An 18,412-nucleotide genomic window follows, 5' to 3' on the forward strand; every position below is an offset into this window, starting at 1 on the left:
ATGTTGCTAGTAACTAGCTGCACTTGCGTGCATGATTAGTGATCTGACTCAATACAAAATGCAGTGTTCATTTTAAGACATTGAATCAGAAATGTTAATATTACAAAGCTACAGCTGTTTTTGGTTCAAGCTGTGACCTCTGATGATCATTGTGCAAAGCCAAAATGTAGTAATTTCCAAGTAAGAGGCCAGTGAATGTGAGTGAACTGAGCTATTGTAAACTTAACTGTAACATACACACATGTGCTTTGATGCTTTAATGTATAAACGGAGCAATTCAGAAGCAATAGCTGAATTAATTTAAGTATGCAATTCTGCCCTTTTACAGCCCTAATAAACAGAGTCTCTCTACCATTAGGTATTTACAATGTGCCCAGCGCCATGGTATGAGTGCTTAATCATGTCAAATAACTTCCACTGAGTCTTCATGATTCTACTATGTTACATTGTTACATAGGAAGAGGGTTATGAGGTCAAGGCATAGACAGGAAGTTTGCTGACCAACTTGCTTTGTTTCTATTTAAATGCGTATGGGGTGAAATAACATCTGGTCATTGTAATTTTTGTTAGAAGAGAAATCTACAAAACAGGAAGAGTCTGATGAGGAAGAAAAAATACACCGAACTGAGAGATCCTCAGCTGTTCAACCTCAGAGGCTTCCTGTTTTTCCAGGCATGGACCACTCTGTTCTCAAGGTGAAGATAGACAGATCATACTAGATTAGGTCAGGGGTCCATCTAGTCCAGTATCCCATGATTGACAGTGGCTACCATCAGATGCTCTCCAGCAGAAGGTGCAAGAATCCCCGAAAGGGCAATTTATATATTAACCCAGCGGTTCTCAAACTGTGGGTCGGGACCCCAAGTGGGTCACGATCCCATTTTAATGGGGTCACCAGAGCTGGTTTAGACTTGCTGGAGCCAAAGCCTGAGCCCCACCTCTCGGGGCCGAAGCCTGAGGACTTCAGCCCTGGGCGCCGGGACTCGGGTTACAGGCCCTCTGCCTGGGGTGAAGCCCTTGAGCTTTGGCTTTGGTCCCCACACCGGGGGCAGTGGGGCTTGGGCGGGCTCAGGCTTTGGTCCCCGCTCCTGGGGTTGTACAGTAATTTTTGTTGTCAGAAGGACATTGTGGTGCAATGAAGTTTGAGAACCCCAAACAGTTCAGAGGAGAAAACTTGATGATCTGTTAGATGGCCTAAGAAACTTATAGCAATGTTGTAAATAGCTTTTTCACTCATTGACCCTGTATTATTGATAGAAATATTGGCAGTGGTTTAGAAGGAAATTTAACTTCATAATAGTTTGTGTATGTTTTCACAACAGCTTAGATTTATGGTAAATTCCATTATAAATGTATGCAGTTTTATGGATTTCAGGCTTGTGCTTTCTGCTGCTTCATACGCCAGTGAAATGATTTGAGTGATCAGATTGTCCTCCAAGGAAATCTAAAAGCAGTTTTTTTTAAAAATAAACCTTTCTTCTAGGCTCAGCTTCGGAAAAGACAAGAGCCCGAGAGTCCCAGTGAAATAAATTCTGCACAGCTATTTAAATCCCAGTTCCAGCAAGGAGCTCCTGGTGGCAGGGTACTGCCCTCTAGTGCTGAGAAGGAGAACAGGTGAGAGAGCTGTTTAAATCCCAGCAAGCCGTAAATTCAGAAATAGCTGGTCATTTCATTGCTAGGATCCTAGAAGGATATGGCTTATTTTGTTTTTGTTTCTGTAATGAGGTATTGTCATTGTAGGATAAAGTTTATTTTGCTGTGTCCTTAGATCAGAAGAAATGTCTCCTCAATGGCTGAAAGAGCTGAAATCGAAGAAGAGGCAGAGCCAGCACGAGAATCAGGTTTGAGAAGGTACAGTACAGCAAAATTAGAGGTGTTACTCTGTAGAATTTGCATCTGACTGCTTTGCTGTGAAGTCTCCTGTCTTTTCAGCCAAAAGAGATTCTTAGATGATGGAAAAGTAACATGCAGTTACCTTTAGCCCTTGCAGTCTGGCAGAAACAATGTTTGTTCAAGTATTCTCACCCTATTTCCACAGGGTCTGGGTAAGCTCTTGCTGTGACTGGTACAGCCATGTGGCTGGACATGCAGCAGACACATCTTTGCAATGCTCAAGCCCCTTAAAGCTGATGCTAATGATCTGAAGCTTTGAGTGGAAAATCTGTTCTGAACCTGCCTGTACTCTGCAAGCAAAGAGTATACACATGTTGTATGTAACTGTGCACTCCATGTCCAAGACAGAAAAATATTTCCATAATGAAGCAGATCCGATTTCATTGGAATTTACTGTACAGATTATGCTGTTTTCCCCTTTCTCTTGTTGTTGTTTAGCCTTATTTACTACCCCAGATGAAGGTGCTATTAACTTCTCAGCAGGCAATTCTATGATGATAACGTTCATCATTCTGCTAATTTTATAACCATATGTGGAGTCCTACTACTAAGTGTTGTCATTGTTTAATGGGCAGGTTCTGCAGATCGCTATTTAGAGCATTGGAGCACTTGGTTTCAGTGATGCTCTTAATAGTTCATATGCAATTTAATAACACAAAATAGCTTGCAGCTGCTGCTGCTGCACCAGCAACATGCAAAGAGCATCATCGATGGTGTACACGTGTCACAGAGACTTGAGAGTCCCGAGGGTGATGGGGTTGGTTACATTTATGAACAATGTCATACAGCAGCTGTTCAAACAGCTTCTGTGTTTTATTTCCTTTTCAGACACCGATTATGACTAGGAAAAGACCGAGAAGTATAACAGAAGCCTTAACTCATCTGAACCTAACATTCACACATCATGCTGCTGCTGTTTGCTTCCTGCCTCGACTGCTATGTGCATGGTGCCTTCCTGCTTTGTGGAGAAAGCTGCTTAATATTCATAGACAAATACAAAGCTGTATCTTCTCAGATAGGGAAGGATATAGTCACTTTAGAACTACCTGAAGTAAGAGATGGTGCAGTATACTTAGTACTTCAGAAGGTCTTGCCAGAGGGTAACATTTGTTCTAGGAAATACGGCACATCAGAAGAAGTCCCCTTGCCTTCAAACAAAGATGACATCTCTGCAGAATTAAGCTATGTTCAGTAACTCAAGCATGTGAATGCTAGTAGGCATGTCAAGTGTAAAGGCTGGGGTTTGTATTTGTTTATGAAAATAACAAAATTTTAAATTATATTCATCTTTCTTGTGAACTAATAGTGGTTCCTATTCAGAATGAAGTTTGTGGAAGAGAGAGTGAAAGAACAAATCCTGCTTACTGCCATATTAAAAAATGAAACTTGACTGATATTTTTTTAAAGATATTTTTCATTGGCTGATGCTTGCACATGATCTGCTGATCAGGCAGATCAAGTTGATTTTTAGATTGAGCATAAAGTTAATTTTTCATTCTTTAACTGAGATTGTCTGGTCTGTCAGCATGTAGCATAATTGCATCATTAGAATGTCATATTCTTAGGATGATAAAGCAATAATGTCAACCAATTCTCTTTAAAAATAGATGTAAATATTGTTTTTATTACTCAAAAAGAAGAGACGAGGAAGGATGTATAGTCTTGTCAATATGAGGGTTCCAGGTAATTGCTGAATGTCATTCTAGAAGCACCTCAGATTGTCCCACTGGATATTTTTATTAGTTACCTTTGTAAATATCAGTTTTAAGTGTTTATTTTTATGCTGATTTTGTAGGATCACCTAAATGCAATCTCTCACTTCTCAACTGTTTATTGAAATGATCTATACATTTTACTTTGGTAAGACCAAATGCTGGTATGTTAGCAATGTAGATAATACTAACATTACAACACAGATGTGTCAGTCACATCAGAAGAATTTTGATGTCTTTGGATCCAGATTCTGAAATTGGCAAGATTTTTTTAACCAAAAAGTTCATTTATAAGTAAATTATAAATGGATACTGTATTTAAAATATTTTCCCCAAGTGCTCTTTCCAGAAAATCTTTAAAAATATACGCTAATGGGAAAGCTCATTCCGTAAGGTAGGCCCCGCCAGGACTCCGATAAGGAGAGCAAGTGTAATGGAAAGGAGAATTGAATCAAAGCAGACGAGCTCTTTCTATTCTGCTATTCTCATAACCTTCTGTGGCAAACTGTTCGGGCCTGAACAGTCAGATGTGATGAAGCTGCACACAGTTGCATTCTGGAAGCAAAACAGTGTTCGCTGTCTACTTCACTGCAGTTCTTGTCTCCTGCTGAAAGGTTATTATATAAATTAAATGTTAAAAACCGGGCACCCGCACTTGCACGCGTTTTCCCTTTTCCTGCTCAGTGTTTCAGAAGGCTTGTCTTACGTGTTACTACCACAACAGTGCACCTGCTAGCCAAAGGGTAACCTTTGTCTGCCATCCGTCAAGTTTTTAGCTGCCATAAACCATGTGCCAACTTTTGTCCTAAAGAAGTCACAAATGAGGTGAGTTCACTCCCAGCCTGTATTTCAGTAAATAACTGCAGTATGTCAAGAGATATGACCAGTATGCTCTTCTCCCTTTTACTATCAGAATTCTAACAGTAGCACCCCTTATTTTATAGAAATACAAATGAATATTTTTCACTTCAAAATAAAAATGTCTTTGTTCAGTTCTTTGCCCTGCTCCATGTAAGAGAGGTGACAATGCCAGATACACTGTTTTACAGTTTCTTCTGCCACAGCTCAGTGAATTCTCAAATATTACTGCCAAATGGAGTCACGCTTCTGCCCTCTTTCATGTGGATAACCTCCCCTTTCCCCTCCCCCCGCCCATAAGGGGAAGGGGGAGAAGCTTTCAGAGGAGCGCAGTTGTCCAAACTATTAGAGACACTGTTGACTGCTTTTTAAAACTAGTTGTATATATTTTCTGCCCATTGTATATGTGGTGTGGGACCTGTTTTTATTTTGGAAACGTAACTTTTAGGCAAGCTTTGTATTTTTCTGTGCTTGTAATGCATCAGCCAACTTGTTTTGTCAGTTGTGTACCAGATGTTCTTGATGGTGTTGGTGTGTACAATTTGAACAGTATTAGCTGCAGGGTTTTTAGGTGTGACAGAAGAATGTTGGTCACTTTTAATTTCCCTTGCTAAGCGTGAGTGGCTTTCTTTTTTTTTTACGGTATTCAAAACCCAAATAAATTTATTTGTGAGCATAAAAATGCTGAGGGAGGTTTAATTTTAGGATTGAGCAACTTGATAGTGTCTCTTTAATGACAAAAAGAAAACGTTTCAGAGGAACAGCCGTGTTAGTCTGTATTCGCAAAAAGAAAAGGAGTACTTGTGGCACCTTAGAGACTAACCAATTTATTTGAGCATGAGCTTTCGTGAGCTACAGCTCACTTCATCAGCTGTAGCTCACGAAAGCTCATGCTCAAATAAATTGGTTAGTCTCTAAGGTGCCACAAGTACTCCTTTTCTTAAAAAGAAAACGAGTACTTGTGGAAAAGTACTCCTTTTCTTTTTGTGAATACAGACTAACACGGCTGCTACTCTGAAACCCGTCTTTAATGACGGAGCATTTTGTCTAACGCTTCCTGATGCAACAAAATGAAAGCCACAAACTCTTTAGATTGTCAGCTGCAGTGTTTTTGCTGTGCATTCTGATATACTGAGGGGATTGGTTTTGCATATTGGCAAAGCCCTTTGAATGAGTATGTGTTTCCATTTCTCTATGGACAATGCACTGAAATTTACTGTAGTTTTACTGCTAGTGAGAAATGTTTAATCTTATATATGTCTGACAGAAAAAATCTTTAGGATAAGGTTGAATGGGATAGTGTTTTTTTTCTGATCTTTTATTTCTTCATATTGTATGTGAATTAAATATCTATTTTCTCTTGTGACTCCAGGTTCCCATCATGTAATTATTGAAATCATAAATATTTATTACACATATGATAACATGCTGTAAAACTCCTTTCTTTAGATTAAGTCCATTTTAATTGCAAATAATGCTTATGAAACTTTTTACTATTTTACTTTAACAATCACAGATTATAACTTGCTGTTAATATGAGCCAGGAATGAGCTCTTACCTGCAGCATGTTCTTCATGTATGATATATATTTTTTTGTATTAATAACTATTGGAAGCTATTTTAAGAGTAAGTTTTAACTCTTAACTCACTTTTACCTGAACTCTCTTTGTAAGTGTGATAGATGGAGATAGCTGGTGTTTGGCATTCACCATTGAATACAGGGTGCTTTTGCAGAAGTATTTTGTTCTTTTTATTTAAGACCATCACGGTTTTCTCTGTGTACTTCATCCCACAGCTGTATTAGTAGAGCAATAGTTTCAAAAAGTAAATGTAAATCAGTCTGGTGTATGGAACTTAGAAATACGTCGTTAGTGCCCCTTTTTTCACTGAAATTAGGAGAGTCCGCCCCTAGAATTTTAATCCACTTATGTTTTAGGATCAGTACAAGCATGTACATTTCATATTCACTGGAATCGCCAATTGGACTTTTCTTCTCCTTTATTTGTTTTTGCAAATTCACCTTGTTTATGGCTGTGTATCTTGAGGTTAGTATCTGCTGAGTCAGTGTTTTTACTGGTTTTGTATTACCTGCTGTACACAAAGATGCTAAATTTCTGCTTTCCATTTTAACATTTTTAACGTGGTTGTGTAGGATTAAAAAACTTGCTTCTTGCTTGCACAGAGATTTAGCTTCCCACCCTCTGGTATTTTGTTTTGATCACCTAGTTATTGCTGGCAAACTACCAGAAGCATTGTATATCAGAAACTGCCCGCTACTAATTCACAAATCATAGAATCAGAGAATTGTAGGGACCTTGAGAGGTCATCTAGTCCAGTCCCTTGTCCTCAAGACAGGCCTAAGTATTATCTAGACCATCTCTGACAGATGATTGTCTAACCTACTCTTAAAAACTTCCAGTGAGGGAGATTTCACAACCTCCCTAGGCAATTTGTTTCAGTGCTTAACTACCCTGACAGTTAGGAAGTTTTTCCTAATGTCCAACCTAAACCTCCCTTGCTGCTATTTAAGCCCATAGCTTTTTGTCCTAGCCTCAGAGGTTAACGAGAATAATTTTTCTCCCTCCTTGTAACAACCTTTTATGTACTTGAAAACTGTTATCATGTCCCCTCTCAGTCTTCTGTTCTCCAGACTAAACAAATCTAATTCTTTCAGTCTTTCCTCATAGGTCATGTTTCCTAAACCTTTCATCATTTTTATTGCTCTCCTCTGGACTTTCTCCAGTTTGTCCACATCTGTTTGCAAACTTTTGCTCAACCATACTATCCAGAGCAGCATTATCAATTAGTTTGTAATTAATTTTACATGTTTGTACATGTACTTAATATGCCTGCAATGTGTAAGGTAGTAAACCGTGGATGTGGTTTAATGTAAAGTTGCTACATGGAGAGCCCTGCTGTACCAAAATATCACAATAGAGATCCGAGCAATTCTAGGGTAAGTTTAATATAAATAGTTTGGAATCCTTTAAAAATCTAGGCACCCAGTGACATTAGCTGCCTTCTTTACACTTTGCATCCTGACTGTGCACACGGCTATGCCCAATACCATCAAAAGTATGTAGTGTAAACTGAGTGTAATTGGCTTTTGAAGGGTCTGTATCACACATTTTATTTGAAACTTTGGAACCAAAAGAGTTGATCAGTCCAAACTCCCATTGCACCAAATGTCCAAAATGTTACAATTCTGTGATGATAGAAATGTGTTCTAGAAATAAACAAGCAATGTGTTCTATACTGGATAAGAGAAGGAGTTCGGTGAAGGTGTCCTGTGTAGAATAATTGGCATGAATTAGGCATGGTCTGTTTTGTAAAATATCATGGAAGTCACTGAAAGGTAATTTTTTGGGAGATGCAAATATGTTCAATAGGGCTGTTCTGTGAGTGGTAAAGGATTACTGCTAATTTACTGAAATTTGGTTTTCTTGGACTAGACCAAATGGGTCAGTTCCATAGAATGTTAAACCTCTGTCAATCTAGTTGGGCCCGGTGTCTCTCATTACCATACAAATACCTTTCCGTGTCAGTGAAGTTTAAAACCTCTTCAGTCAGGCTAATCTGTAACCGAAGAGTTGATCCAGACTTCTGCAATTGGACAGTTCAGGCAGGTTAAACCGTAAGAGAGAGCACCTGCTATCTCAGGAGGAAAATAATGTAGTTGACAATGCTGACAATCTTTAAATTCTTTTGCACAGGTTCATATTTAAAACATGAAACAATTTCAGTCTGGAGGTAAATGTTCTTTTCTAATGTTCTTGAATTTAAGTAATAAAATAAACAGTATAAAGCAAGCCAACGTGTCCTTGTGGGGCAGGGTGTATTTATATGCTAACATGGCCACTCGGGAACCATCTATGAATGTGGAACTCTGCACTATCTTGAAAACTCCTTTCTCTCCTATTTGCCCTTCATACGAACCAATCCATGCTGGTTTGCCATTACAGCATCTGTTTAACTGACGAGACCATATTGTTCACACGTACTCACCTCATACAAAGTGTTAGGAGCTCAGCTCCTTAAACCCGTGTCAGAGGGACTCAGATACTACAGTGATGAGGATCATCTAAGTACCTGGTTGGGTAAGGCAAATTCTGTCCTGTGGCACATGTGTGATGCTCTCACTGGGTTCGATGAGATCTACACCAATATCCAAAGGCAGCGTTTGGCCTTTAAACATTAGATTAGAAAGGGTCTCCGCTGTTTCTGTATGTTAACTCTGGGCCCCTATTTTTTTTTTTGCAAAATATGTCCTCTCTTCTTAGAGCTCACAGCCCACCTCTGCAGCTAAGCTTGCAAGATGCTAACATTGCATTGCTAATTAACCCAACCCATGGGCGAAGGGCCAAATCCAGATTTGGTGTAAGGTCTGGTCTTCACTAGGAAAAAAGTGTATTCTGAACTCAAGTTAGCTAACTTGAGGTACAGTCCTAGTAAAGGCAAGGCAGTTTGTTTGTTGAATCGACTTGCTAGCAGTAAACTGCCTTTTCTTCACTAGGATTCTACTTTTAGTTACCTGGAATTTTCACTGGAGCCAAGAACACACCTTTTCCCCCCCGAGTGAAGACCAGGCTTCACTGGTTGGCTACAACCACATTAACATCTGTGGAGTGCTGCCTTTTACAGCGGGTTTGAATATGAACCAATGAGCACAATATTCCGAGTCCTCTGTCATCCAGGATACCAGAGTCTAAGGATATTTGGTCAATGCAGGCTCTTGATTAAAATGATACAGGGCAGGGAGAATGTGTGATGAGCCGTATGCGAAATACGTCGGTTCCAGGGTGTGATTGGAAATCCATTCTCATATCAATGTGCTTTCCCTGAGGCACTTCAAACCACTGTTTGGTCTGTCCCATCCCATGCCATCCCTCAGTTGAAAATATTTTTACCAAAATGTGTTGACGTGATTTTTTCATCCTATTGAAGGGATTTGGAGAGAAGGGGAGGGTCGTGTGGCTTATGGATTTTCTTCTTACCATATTGAACATGCTGACTGTATCAAGCCTGTTAAAGAAGCTATTGTATAGATAAAAACTTTTATATCATTTTGCATAGCCTTATAGAACATGTAAATATGGATCACACAAGGAATAAATGTTGTGCTATAGAAAATATTTTGTACTACATAGTTTCCTAAGTAATACAGATATTCTGTCTATTGTGTATATACTTGTATGACTATGATTCCAAGTTTAGCGTTGCCAGATATTTACAAAAGATGTTGTTTTCTAATAGTGCTGTGAGCATTTCTCAAAGGGATTAAAGAAGCTGACAGCAAGAGGAAATGGAGTTCTATTAGGAAAGAAAACTCAGTACAATATATTATCCCTACCCTCTGTGATGTTTTGCAACTGCCTTATCTATGTGCATCTTCCATGAACTTGGCAAACGAAGCAGGATTTTGGGGCACTTTAGTCATTGCAAAAATAAATGTAAGTGAAGATGTTACCAAGAAAATGAACATATGGGAAAATACCTTTATTTTTAAAGTAAAAAAGAGAAAATTACAGTATCTTGTTTGGTAAAAGATACAAATGAATACCATTCCAGTCCCTCCCCTGAGGATTTGTTCTGTACAGAAGTAATTTTATATTTTACAACTAAGAGTTTTCATATCAATAGAAAAGCAGATGAAAATGTGAAAAGGAACTGCAATAAAAGTGAACTACAGTAAACTGCTGTCTATGGTGGATCTTTGCATGTACAAAATGTGTTGCATTCAAACAATGACAATAAATTAGAGTACAAAGCTTGGATGCCAGTTGTATTTAATGGATGCTTTTGCTTTGCTAAGACATTTTAATTATCCCAGCATACCACAATTCCCAGCATAGCTATTCTCCCATTAAATCTGGTCATTGTGTAATCTCTCTCACAACCCAGTTTTACCCTTGCGTGTGATTGCCTGTTGCCTGATATGAAGTGATACTGAAAATAGAAAGGGGCAGAAGTACCTTTGAAATGGGAACTTCCCCTGCCCCATTTAGATACTACAGTGTCGTGCAGGCATATAAAATTCTAAGATTTATCAGTTCTTATTAACCATCATGTGGAGTATATTGCCATAGAAATTCTTCATATTCTGTGTTTAGCCAGCTTGCTTCATGACCACTATCCCAGTCTCCCTGCCTCGACCATGCTTCTTGCCATGAGATCTTGGTCTCGGACAGAAAGTTTACCAGTTCTGAGGTACATTAGCGATATTGTCGTTACCACGATGCTTCCCATTAACACAATGGAAACACTTGAGAGAAATGCTGCCGTAGGTGTCTTATTCCCATGCTTTTCTGTTCCCCTCTCCTACCTGACACCCTACTTCCCACGCAGGCTGGCGTGACAAGGGAGTGCCCAGCTTTGACGCCAACTCTTCAAATAACAAACAAAAATTAAAGCAAAAGCCCACCACGCAAGATCAGGGCAAAGAATGGAGTGACTTTAGTGATTTGTTTCATTACGTTTGTCTCATAAGTTGTTTTGCTGTGAATAGTTTGCCCAGCTCTAAGGCCAATAACCGTGCGTGCCCCACCAGCACCTGTCAAAAGTCCTGGCAGCTCCACAGACCCCCAAAGAGATGGATGGTCGGGAAGGGTGTAAGGAACAGCCTGTTAACGTTGGGTACTTGGGGAAATGGGTCTCTTTGGCACCCTGAAGGCCTGTGTCCTTACAGCCATGCCGGCTTTGCTCTCCAATCTAACTGGGCCCGGGCCAGCCAGAGTGATATGCAGTATTAGCCTGTGAATAGGAATGTGAACCGCAGCCGCTGAGATGGAGCATACTGGTCACGTGGAGCCATCGGGCTCCAGGCACCGAAAAGCGGCTGGTCTAGGTCTGTAGCAGCATTTCGTGTAATGCAATAGCTGTGCTCTGCACATAGGCTCCAGATCACTTCCATGCCTGCTGGTAGTGCCTTGAGCCCCCTAATGAGAGTGTGTGTGGGGGGGGCATTGTACAGGCCCATAGATAGAGAGAGCCTCTGCCCTGAAGAGCTTACTATCTATTAGACAAGACGGACAGGGCAGGAAAGAACAGGCATAGAGAAGGAAAGTGACTGACCCAAGGCCACCCAGCAGATCAATGTCAGAGCTGGGAACAGAAACAAGGTCTCCTGAGTCCCAGTCTTGTGCCCTATCCACTGGGCAACACTACCTCAAAATACCCTCCAATACTTTGGGATAAAGAGCCTGCACATCACCAGAGCTACAACAGAGCCAGCATAGGCTGGAGACCCCAGGCCTTGCCTTGCTCTGTAACCTGAAACATACTGTAACTATTTTGCATGAGCTTTGCCTTGCTCTGTCCTTGGTTTTAGAGTAAACACATCAATAAACTCCAGAGGAGGAGTTTTCCGGAGAATCTGGCAAGGAGCAATGGGAACATGCTGATGCGAAGTTCAATATTAATCTTTTGCAAAATGAGTGGGATATTTTTAAGGGAAAGCCGGAAGAAATTTGAATAATGTTTCCATAGTCCACTGCAAGCCCTCGCTCTTGCAGTGAAATCTAATGGCTGGAATTCAGTAGACCTACCTGCTGCATCAGCATCAAAATGTGCTGCCCTGTTCAGAAACAACTCATAAATAGGGCTCTCCCTGATCCCGCTCCGTCACAGCAGAAACACACTAGAAGAGGTAGTGGCAGCATCCCTGCTTGAATTTGAAGGGTTTTTAGCAGTTAGCACAGGAGTTTTAGAAAAGGTCTTTTATTGTACAGGATATTTTGTTAAAATCTGGAAGAAATGATACCAGGGGGGTTTAATTAACCAGGACACTAGCTGAACTCAGTGTGTTTATTCTCCCTGCCCACTGGCTCCTCCAAGCCCTGTTAAATTCAAACTCCTTTAAAAAGCGGGCAGTTGGGGGAGGTAGGTGGGAGGAAAAGTTGGTCAGCTGTGGCACATTCCAATCAGGGAGCTCTGACTTAGGATGCTCAGAAAAGACAATGGATGTGTCTGTCCTGGTTCTCGTCCTGGCGCTCATCACTGAAACATCTGCGTGCCTACAAGGGGCCCGGCAGTCTTACCCCTCAGGTGGGATTGTGCTGTGTTGGGATTACAGTTGGGATTGCTTTTTGCACAAGAAGAGAGAGAAGCATTAACCTGAGACAACGGCTGCAGGCTGAAACTAGACAAATTCTAACGGGAAATAAGAGGCGGATTTGTAACAGTGAGTTGAATTACCCACCAGAATAGCTTCCCAGGGGTTTGTGGTGACAGCCTCCATCATTTTCAGTCTTTGTCGAGGCTCTTTCTAATGCAGTCACAGGTTATTGGGCGCCATGCAGGGATCATGGGTTGAGGGTCTGTGGCCCGTGTTATGCAGGAGGCCAGATGGGATGTTCAGAAGGGATCAGCGGGTTTACGAATACAGTGCACAGATATGCTCCAGTCAAACTTCTTTACCCAACCTCATGCTTGTTCTCCCAAGGAAAGCCAGAAGGAGAAGCAGCAGCCGTAACTTTTCATAAAATAGTTTTAAAACTTTTGTTCGGGTGACAGTGTTAACGCTTTTCCATTTCGGATTTTCAGGCGCAATGACTGAACCGCAGAGTCCCCCCGAGCCAACGGCTGCTGGGGAGAGCCTTGGCGAAATAGGTGGCAATTACAAGGTACAAAAGCGATGGCCCGTAACAGACTAACACTGTGTTCACCCTTGAAACATACCTGGCGCCTGAGTGGACTCGCGCTTACTAACGTGGACGCTGTAGCTTGTGTGGGTAAAAAGCGAGCAGCCTGGAGCCTCAACAGCACGGCAGTGTTTTAGCATGACCCAGTGCGGTGATAAATCTGTTCCTTGTGTGCCAGAGCTGATCTTTCCAGCCTCCGAGCGTCAGAGTGAGACTTTGTTCTGATGCGTTACTACTAGTACCTCTGCCAGACACGCTGCTGGAAAGGGGAGATGCTTTCCGCAGGGTCTGTCAATGCCCAAGCCTCTCCCGGTAATCTGTTTACTGTTGCAGCTGCTTAGCTTTTATTATCCGGCTGGCAAAGAACGCAGGTTCTGTAGCCCCGCCGAGTTTTGCTATATTTGTCCGAAGCGTATTTCTGTTGAACTGGAGTGGTGGTAAAGTCCCTGATGATAAATGCAAATGCTACCTCGCAGGTCAGGGTTTCTGCTGTGTGGCGTCGGAGGGCTGTGAATAAGGAACATCAGCTCAGCCCTTCAGCTCCTGTGTGGTGCTGCATTTCCTTTCTCCATCTTGCACCGTGCGGAGGAATAGGGCAGTGTCCGGTCACCGTGGGCTCCGCTGGGTGCGAGCGCAATGGGTCAGTCGGTGTGGGGGTGTTGCACCGAGGGAAACATACAGGGTCTCCACAGGGAGTGCAGGAGAAAGCGGCACGTTGTGATGTGCTCGCAGCGTTAGAGTGATAGCCCCCAGCATAATGTCAGAAGCAGTCGTTACCCATCCTCTGAGACAAAGACCCCACTTGCCACAGGGAATCGCCCGCTTACTACCAGTCCGCACTTTCCCTCCGTCCTGCAGTGGCAAGCGCGCGCCCCTCAGCTGGAGGACACGGGGGACCAGCCCAATGCTCTGCTGCTGTTCTCGGCCAGGGAAGCTGGGAGAGAGGAATGGACTCACGAGACTGTTTGGGCCCTTCACTGCAACAGCGTTCGGGAGACCGACTCATTTCTGGAAGGCTTGGAAGGCTGAAAGGCTTTCCCTGGGCTCACACTGCCCCTGGGCCTAGATTTCTGCTAATTGCTGGCAGCTTGGGCTGGAAAGAGGCTCCTGGGGATGGCTCCTGGAAAGGAATGAGCCAGCACATTTGGGGTGAGCTGTGTTGGGTTCTCAGGCCGTGGGCCCTTATCCTGCAGTGACTCCTTTCCCAAAGGTCTGTCCGATCTTTCGCACCAAGGATTGAGTGACGCCCAAAGTGAAACTCCCTGGCAACTGCCAGTTTGCCATGTAGAGAGTGTACGGACCCACGTGTTCGTGAATGGTTCCATTGCAGAACCCTCTAACTCGCCCTACGACTCTGAAATTCAGGGTTCCCGAAGGCTCCATCTGAATTTGTTACCAAATCCCAACCCTGTTGAGTTTTGTTCGGTTTGAGGTTTGGCTGCTGCTCAGCCCTGCAGACTCCAGGTGAAAATTAAACCCATTCCAAGCTAGTCAGGGTTAATGACTCAGGTAATAAGCTCATGGATCAAGAGAGAGTGATGAGTAGGAAACTATTTATTATGAACCCACCCCTGGGGCAGGAAACCACAGACCAGAGCAGAGTCCCAGGTGAATTGTTAGAGTGAGCAGAGTGGATCTTGGGTCTTGCACTTGAATTGATGATCCTGAAGACAGGCATTCACTTTGTGGTCAGTGTTTCAGCCAAGTACAGATGAGATATCACGCCTTGTTGTACTCAACAGACGCTCTGTGGTCAGTGCTTGGCTATCAAGCTAAAACCAGAGCCATCCATCTCGCCAAAACCTGCAAGTCAGAAATCCGTGATACCGGCACTCGCCATCAGGGGAGGTGAAGTGCAAAGCACATCCCGCCCTGCAGATGCAATTGGTGAATTGGAACAAGTTGTTGATGAGGGTGGAAGGAATTCAGACCGGTCGTAGAGCTGCCCAGCTACCATGGAGTGCGACTCGTATGGCTCAAACCTACTGGGCGAACGGGAGTGGCTGGATAGGCCGCTGGGATACTGAACGGTTTGCTGCAGAACTAGGAACGCCAGGTTCAGTTGTAAGGAGACTGGCTAGCAAGCAAAGGCAGAAATAGGCGATTTAGTCACCCAGCCTGCTTTGCTGCTGTTTGTGTTTGAAGTGTGTGTGTGTCCAGCTGAGTTATCACCAGTGCCAGGCCTGGCTTTCTGGAAGGGAAATGCCGAGGGTTCCCCCATGGGCGACAGAGCAGGAGGAGCAGACTTGCTGAGCAACGGCCTGAAGTGCCCACACTGTGACTCCACCTGCACATCGGAGCTTGTCTCTGCCAGCGTGGCCGGTGTCCAGCTCCCCTTCCCGGCTCCGGCCAGGCCGCGGCCGTGGAGGTGCGAGATTGTCCCCTCTCCTTTCAGATCACCATCTTCGAGCTGGAGAATTTCCAGGGCAAGAAGCGTGAATTGACAGAGGAAACTCCGAATGTGACAGAGGAAGCTCTGGAGAAAGTGGGATCGATCCAGGTAGAATCAGGCCCGTAAGTACAGAGAGCAGACGGATGAGCCCCACAGAGGTGGGGGGCAGTGCCCTTCAAATGCAGGAGGGGAGAGGGCAAGGCCCCCCACAGCAAAGGAGGAGGATGAGTTTCTTGCTAACAGGGCCCTTGTTCTGCACCCTTGAGACGAGTCTGGGAAACACAAGCCAGGTGCTGGGAGTGAAGGGACCATGCAGCCCCAGGCAGCAGGAGGCTCGGCTGGGCTGTGAAGACCCTCCCCCAGACCTGTGCGAGGGGCTGACCCTAGGAGGCAGGGATCCCGTGCAGTTGTGGGGTGCTCGGCTTGTTAAATTCCATCCCGCTCTGAGGCTGCCCGCAGCAGCTGCTGCCAGGGGAACCCCCCGCCCCAGTGTGGGGGATGTGCGACACACCCCCTGAAAAACCCGGCCCCGTCCTGGCCAGCAGCCGGGAGAGGAGGCGGGGGGGGAGCCCCGAAGTGGGAGTCCCCACGCCCTGTGTCTGCGTACCGCCCCAGCGCTGACCGGCCTCTCCCTGCAGGTGGCTCGGGTTCGAACGCCAGGCCTTCTGTGGGGAGCAGTTCGTGCTGGAGAAGGGAGCCTACCCGCGCTGGGACTCCTGGTCCAACAGCCACAGCAGCGACAGCCTGATGTCCCTCCGCCCCCTGCTGATTGTGAGTGGGGCCGGCGCGGAGCTGGGAGGGGGGACAGCCCCAGAGAACCCCTTTGAGGCGAGCCAGAGGCGTGGGACCCCCTTGCTGGGAGTGGGCAGCGAGGGTGCCCAGCAGAGGCTCAGGATGGGAGTTAACAGCCCCCAGGGGTTGTCCTGAGCCTGGGGCCCCACGTTGCTCAGTGAGATGCTTCTCCTGTGAGCCCTGCCCTCGAGGGGATGTGCTCCCCAGAGCTATTTCGTGTCAACTTAAACCCCCTCCCTTCTCGGCCCCCACCACGGAGCCTGGGGAAGGAGCCCCCATTTCCTGACTCCATTCCCCGACATAGCTCCGCCATGAGCAAGCTCAGGGGGCTGGGGCCTGCCTCTCACCCGTGTCTCGCACAGATGCGCACGTCAGCTGGAAGGGTGGGGGCCCTTTGCTCCTCTGCGTTTCTTTGGCCTTTGGCAGCTTTGTTCCCAGCTCCTGTCGGCCAGCGGAGCCTGGGATCTCTTGAGGTAGCACCAGGCTGGTCTGGATCCCACCATGACGCTCCCACGCGCTGCGGCGTGTGTGATTCTCAGCCCAGAAACAAGCCCTGGCATCTGCCAGGCCACCCATGCCTCCTGCTCCATCCAGTCGGCGCTGGCTGGGTGTGGAGGCTCTTCCCGCCCTCGACAGCCGGGGCATGCAGGGTCACTTGGGCATTCAGCCCCCGGTGATCTCTCCACAAGGTGGGCAAGCGGGGGTGGCTTGGCCAGCTTCTCCCCAGCAGGCAGGGCAATGGGAGAGCAGCTTGCTGGATGTCTCCACTGCAGGACAGCAACGAGCACAAAATCCACCTGTTTGAAAACGCCGGTTACAGCGGGAGGAAGATGGAGATTGTAGATGACGACGTGCCAAGCCTCTGGGCTCACGGGTTCCAGGACCGGGTGGCCAGCGTCAAAGCACTGAAGGGAACGTAAGGGCAGAGACCCCCTGGGCCAGCCCCCAGCTCCAGGGCAGCCGGTGTGAGACGCTAGCAGCCAAAGCACCGCTGTTACTCTCCCGCTGAGCTGGGCGCTGGATGTACACACACTAGGAGACACACGCTGCCCCAGAGAAGTGACGTGCCAATTACAGACATGATGCAGCGGGTGGGTGGAGCGCAGGGTGCGGGGTCAGGGCCAGGGCTGGGGCCGAGGACACATGGTTACATAGACTAGCGCAGGTTTCAATCAATAGCTAAATAAAGACCTGCCACCCCTGTCTGAGGGGCTTGTGGTGCCTGATACAAACTGTATCCAACTCAGTGAGCAGGGGTGAAAACTCTGCCCTAACCCCTAGCAAGCCATCAATCAAACCACCCGCACCAAAGAGAGACAGAAGCAGAATGTGCCCCCTTTGCCCAGGTCTGGCAGCCTTCAGGGCCTGGAGCTGGCCGGTCAGTGATGGCCCGGAGGCTGGACAGAGCACCTTCTTGGGGGCATGGGCTACACCCAGGCTTTGCACGGCAGTAACTGCCTGGGGGAGCTCTACGGTGGGTGCAGAGATACAGATCCCAGGTGCCTAGAGCTCTTTTCCCGGCCCTAGGCGAGGGATCACACAGCTTTGTCTTTGTTTCTGAGTCGGCTGTGGGTGCCCCAGCTACGGGGCCAAGAGCCCGAACAAACCGATGGAAGAAGGAAAGCAGGGCCGCATGCCTCGGGCAGGGGACTTTCCTGGCTGGGTTTGCCCTGGCGGCTAGGATCATGGTTCAGTGCTGGTCTGTTCTCAGACTTCGGCTGCAACATCTCAGTCCTTCCCCATCCCCAGCCTCCTGGCCCTGCCTGACCGAAGTCAGGGCGAGTGAGAACTCCTCACTTTGGGGGGGTACATTCCACTGGTGTCCCTGGGCTGTTGGGGGGTGGGGGGTGTCACTTCCTGACCTGCTGATGCCTGCCCTGGGAAAGGGAAGTCCCTATGGTTCTGGTCCATGTGGGTGGGTAGGGGTAGGGGCTGCTGCCCATTCTCTGCGCCCTGCTGGTTCCTGGGGCATAACACACACACCTGACCTCCCCCAGACCTCCTGCCCCTTCCTTACTGGGCATGCCACCATTCCCTCCTGGAGCTTTGGGCATCTGCCATTCTGTGCTTGCTGTGGCCTTATTTAGCAGCTGCACCGTGACACCCTCCCCCCCAAGCAGGGGTGC

General features: G+C 45.9%; 2 protein-coding genes across 6 annotated transcripts in view; both read left to right on the top strand.

Moving 5' to 3' along the window:
• KIAA1671 (KIAA1671 ortholog) overlaps nucleotides 1-4,960 on the top strand; it is a 160,153-nt gene extending 155,193 nt beyond the window's left edge. For all 4 annotated transcript variants that reach the window (XM_048821755.2, XM_048821759.2, XM_048821758.2 and 1 more), the window contains 4 exons: nucleotides 571-695; nucleotides 1,484-1,614; nucleotides 1,769-1,851; nucleotides 2,722-4,960. In XM_048821755.2, coding sequence (XP_048677712.1) covers nucleotides 571-695; nucleotides 1,484-1,614; nucleotides 1,769-1,847 — 335 coding nt within the window. In that variant the 3' untranslated portion in view covers nucleotides 1,848-1,851; nucleotides 2,722-4,960. The remainder of the gene's footprint in view (nucleotides 1-570; nucleotides 696-1,483; nucleotides 1,615-1,768; nucleotides 1,852-2,721) is intronic.
• The window catches only part of CRYBB2 (crystallin beta B2), a 119,508-nt gene that overhangs the window by 86,550 nt on the left and 14,546 nt on the right, over nucleotides 1-18,412 (top strand). The window contains exons 3-6 of one of the 2 annotated variants that reach the window (XM_048821769.2): nucleotides 13,005-13,084; nucleotides 15,498-15,616; nucleotides 16,133-16,265; nucleotides 17,060-17,202. In XM_048821769.2, the coding sequence (XP_048677726.1) occupies nucleotides 13,005-13,084; nucleotides 15,498-15,616; nucleotides 16,133-16,265; nucleotides 17,060-17,202 (475 nt within the window). The remainder of the gene's footprint in view (nucleotides 1-13,004; nucleotides 13,085-15,497; nucleotides 15,617-16,132; nucleotides 16,266-17,059; nucleotides 17,203-18,412) is intronic. The other variant, XM_048821767.2, reaches the window with a different exon arrangement.

This window comes from Caretta caretta, chromosome 15 (assembly GCF_965140235.1).
Source record: "Caretta caretta isolate rCarCar2 chromosome 15, rCarCar1.hap1, whole genome shotgun sequence".
Lineage (NCBI taxonomy): Eukaryota > Metazoa > Chordata > Testudines > Cheloniidae > Caretta > Caretta caretta.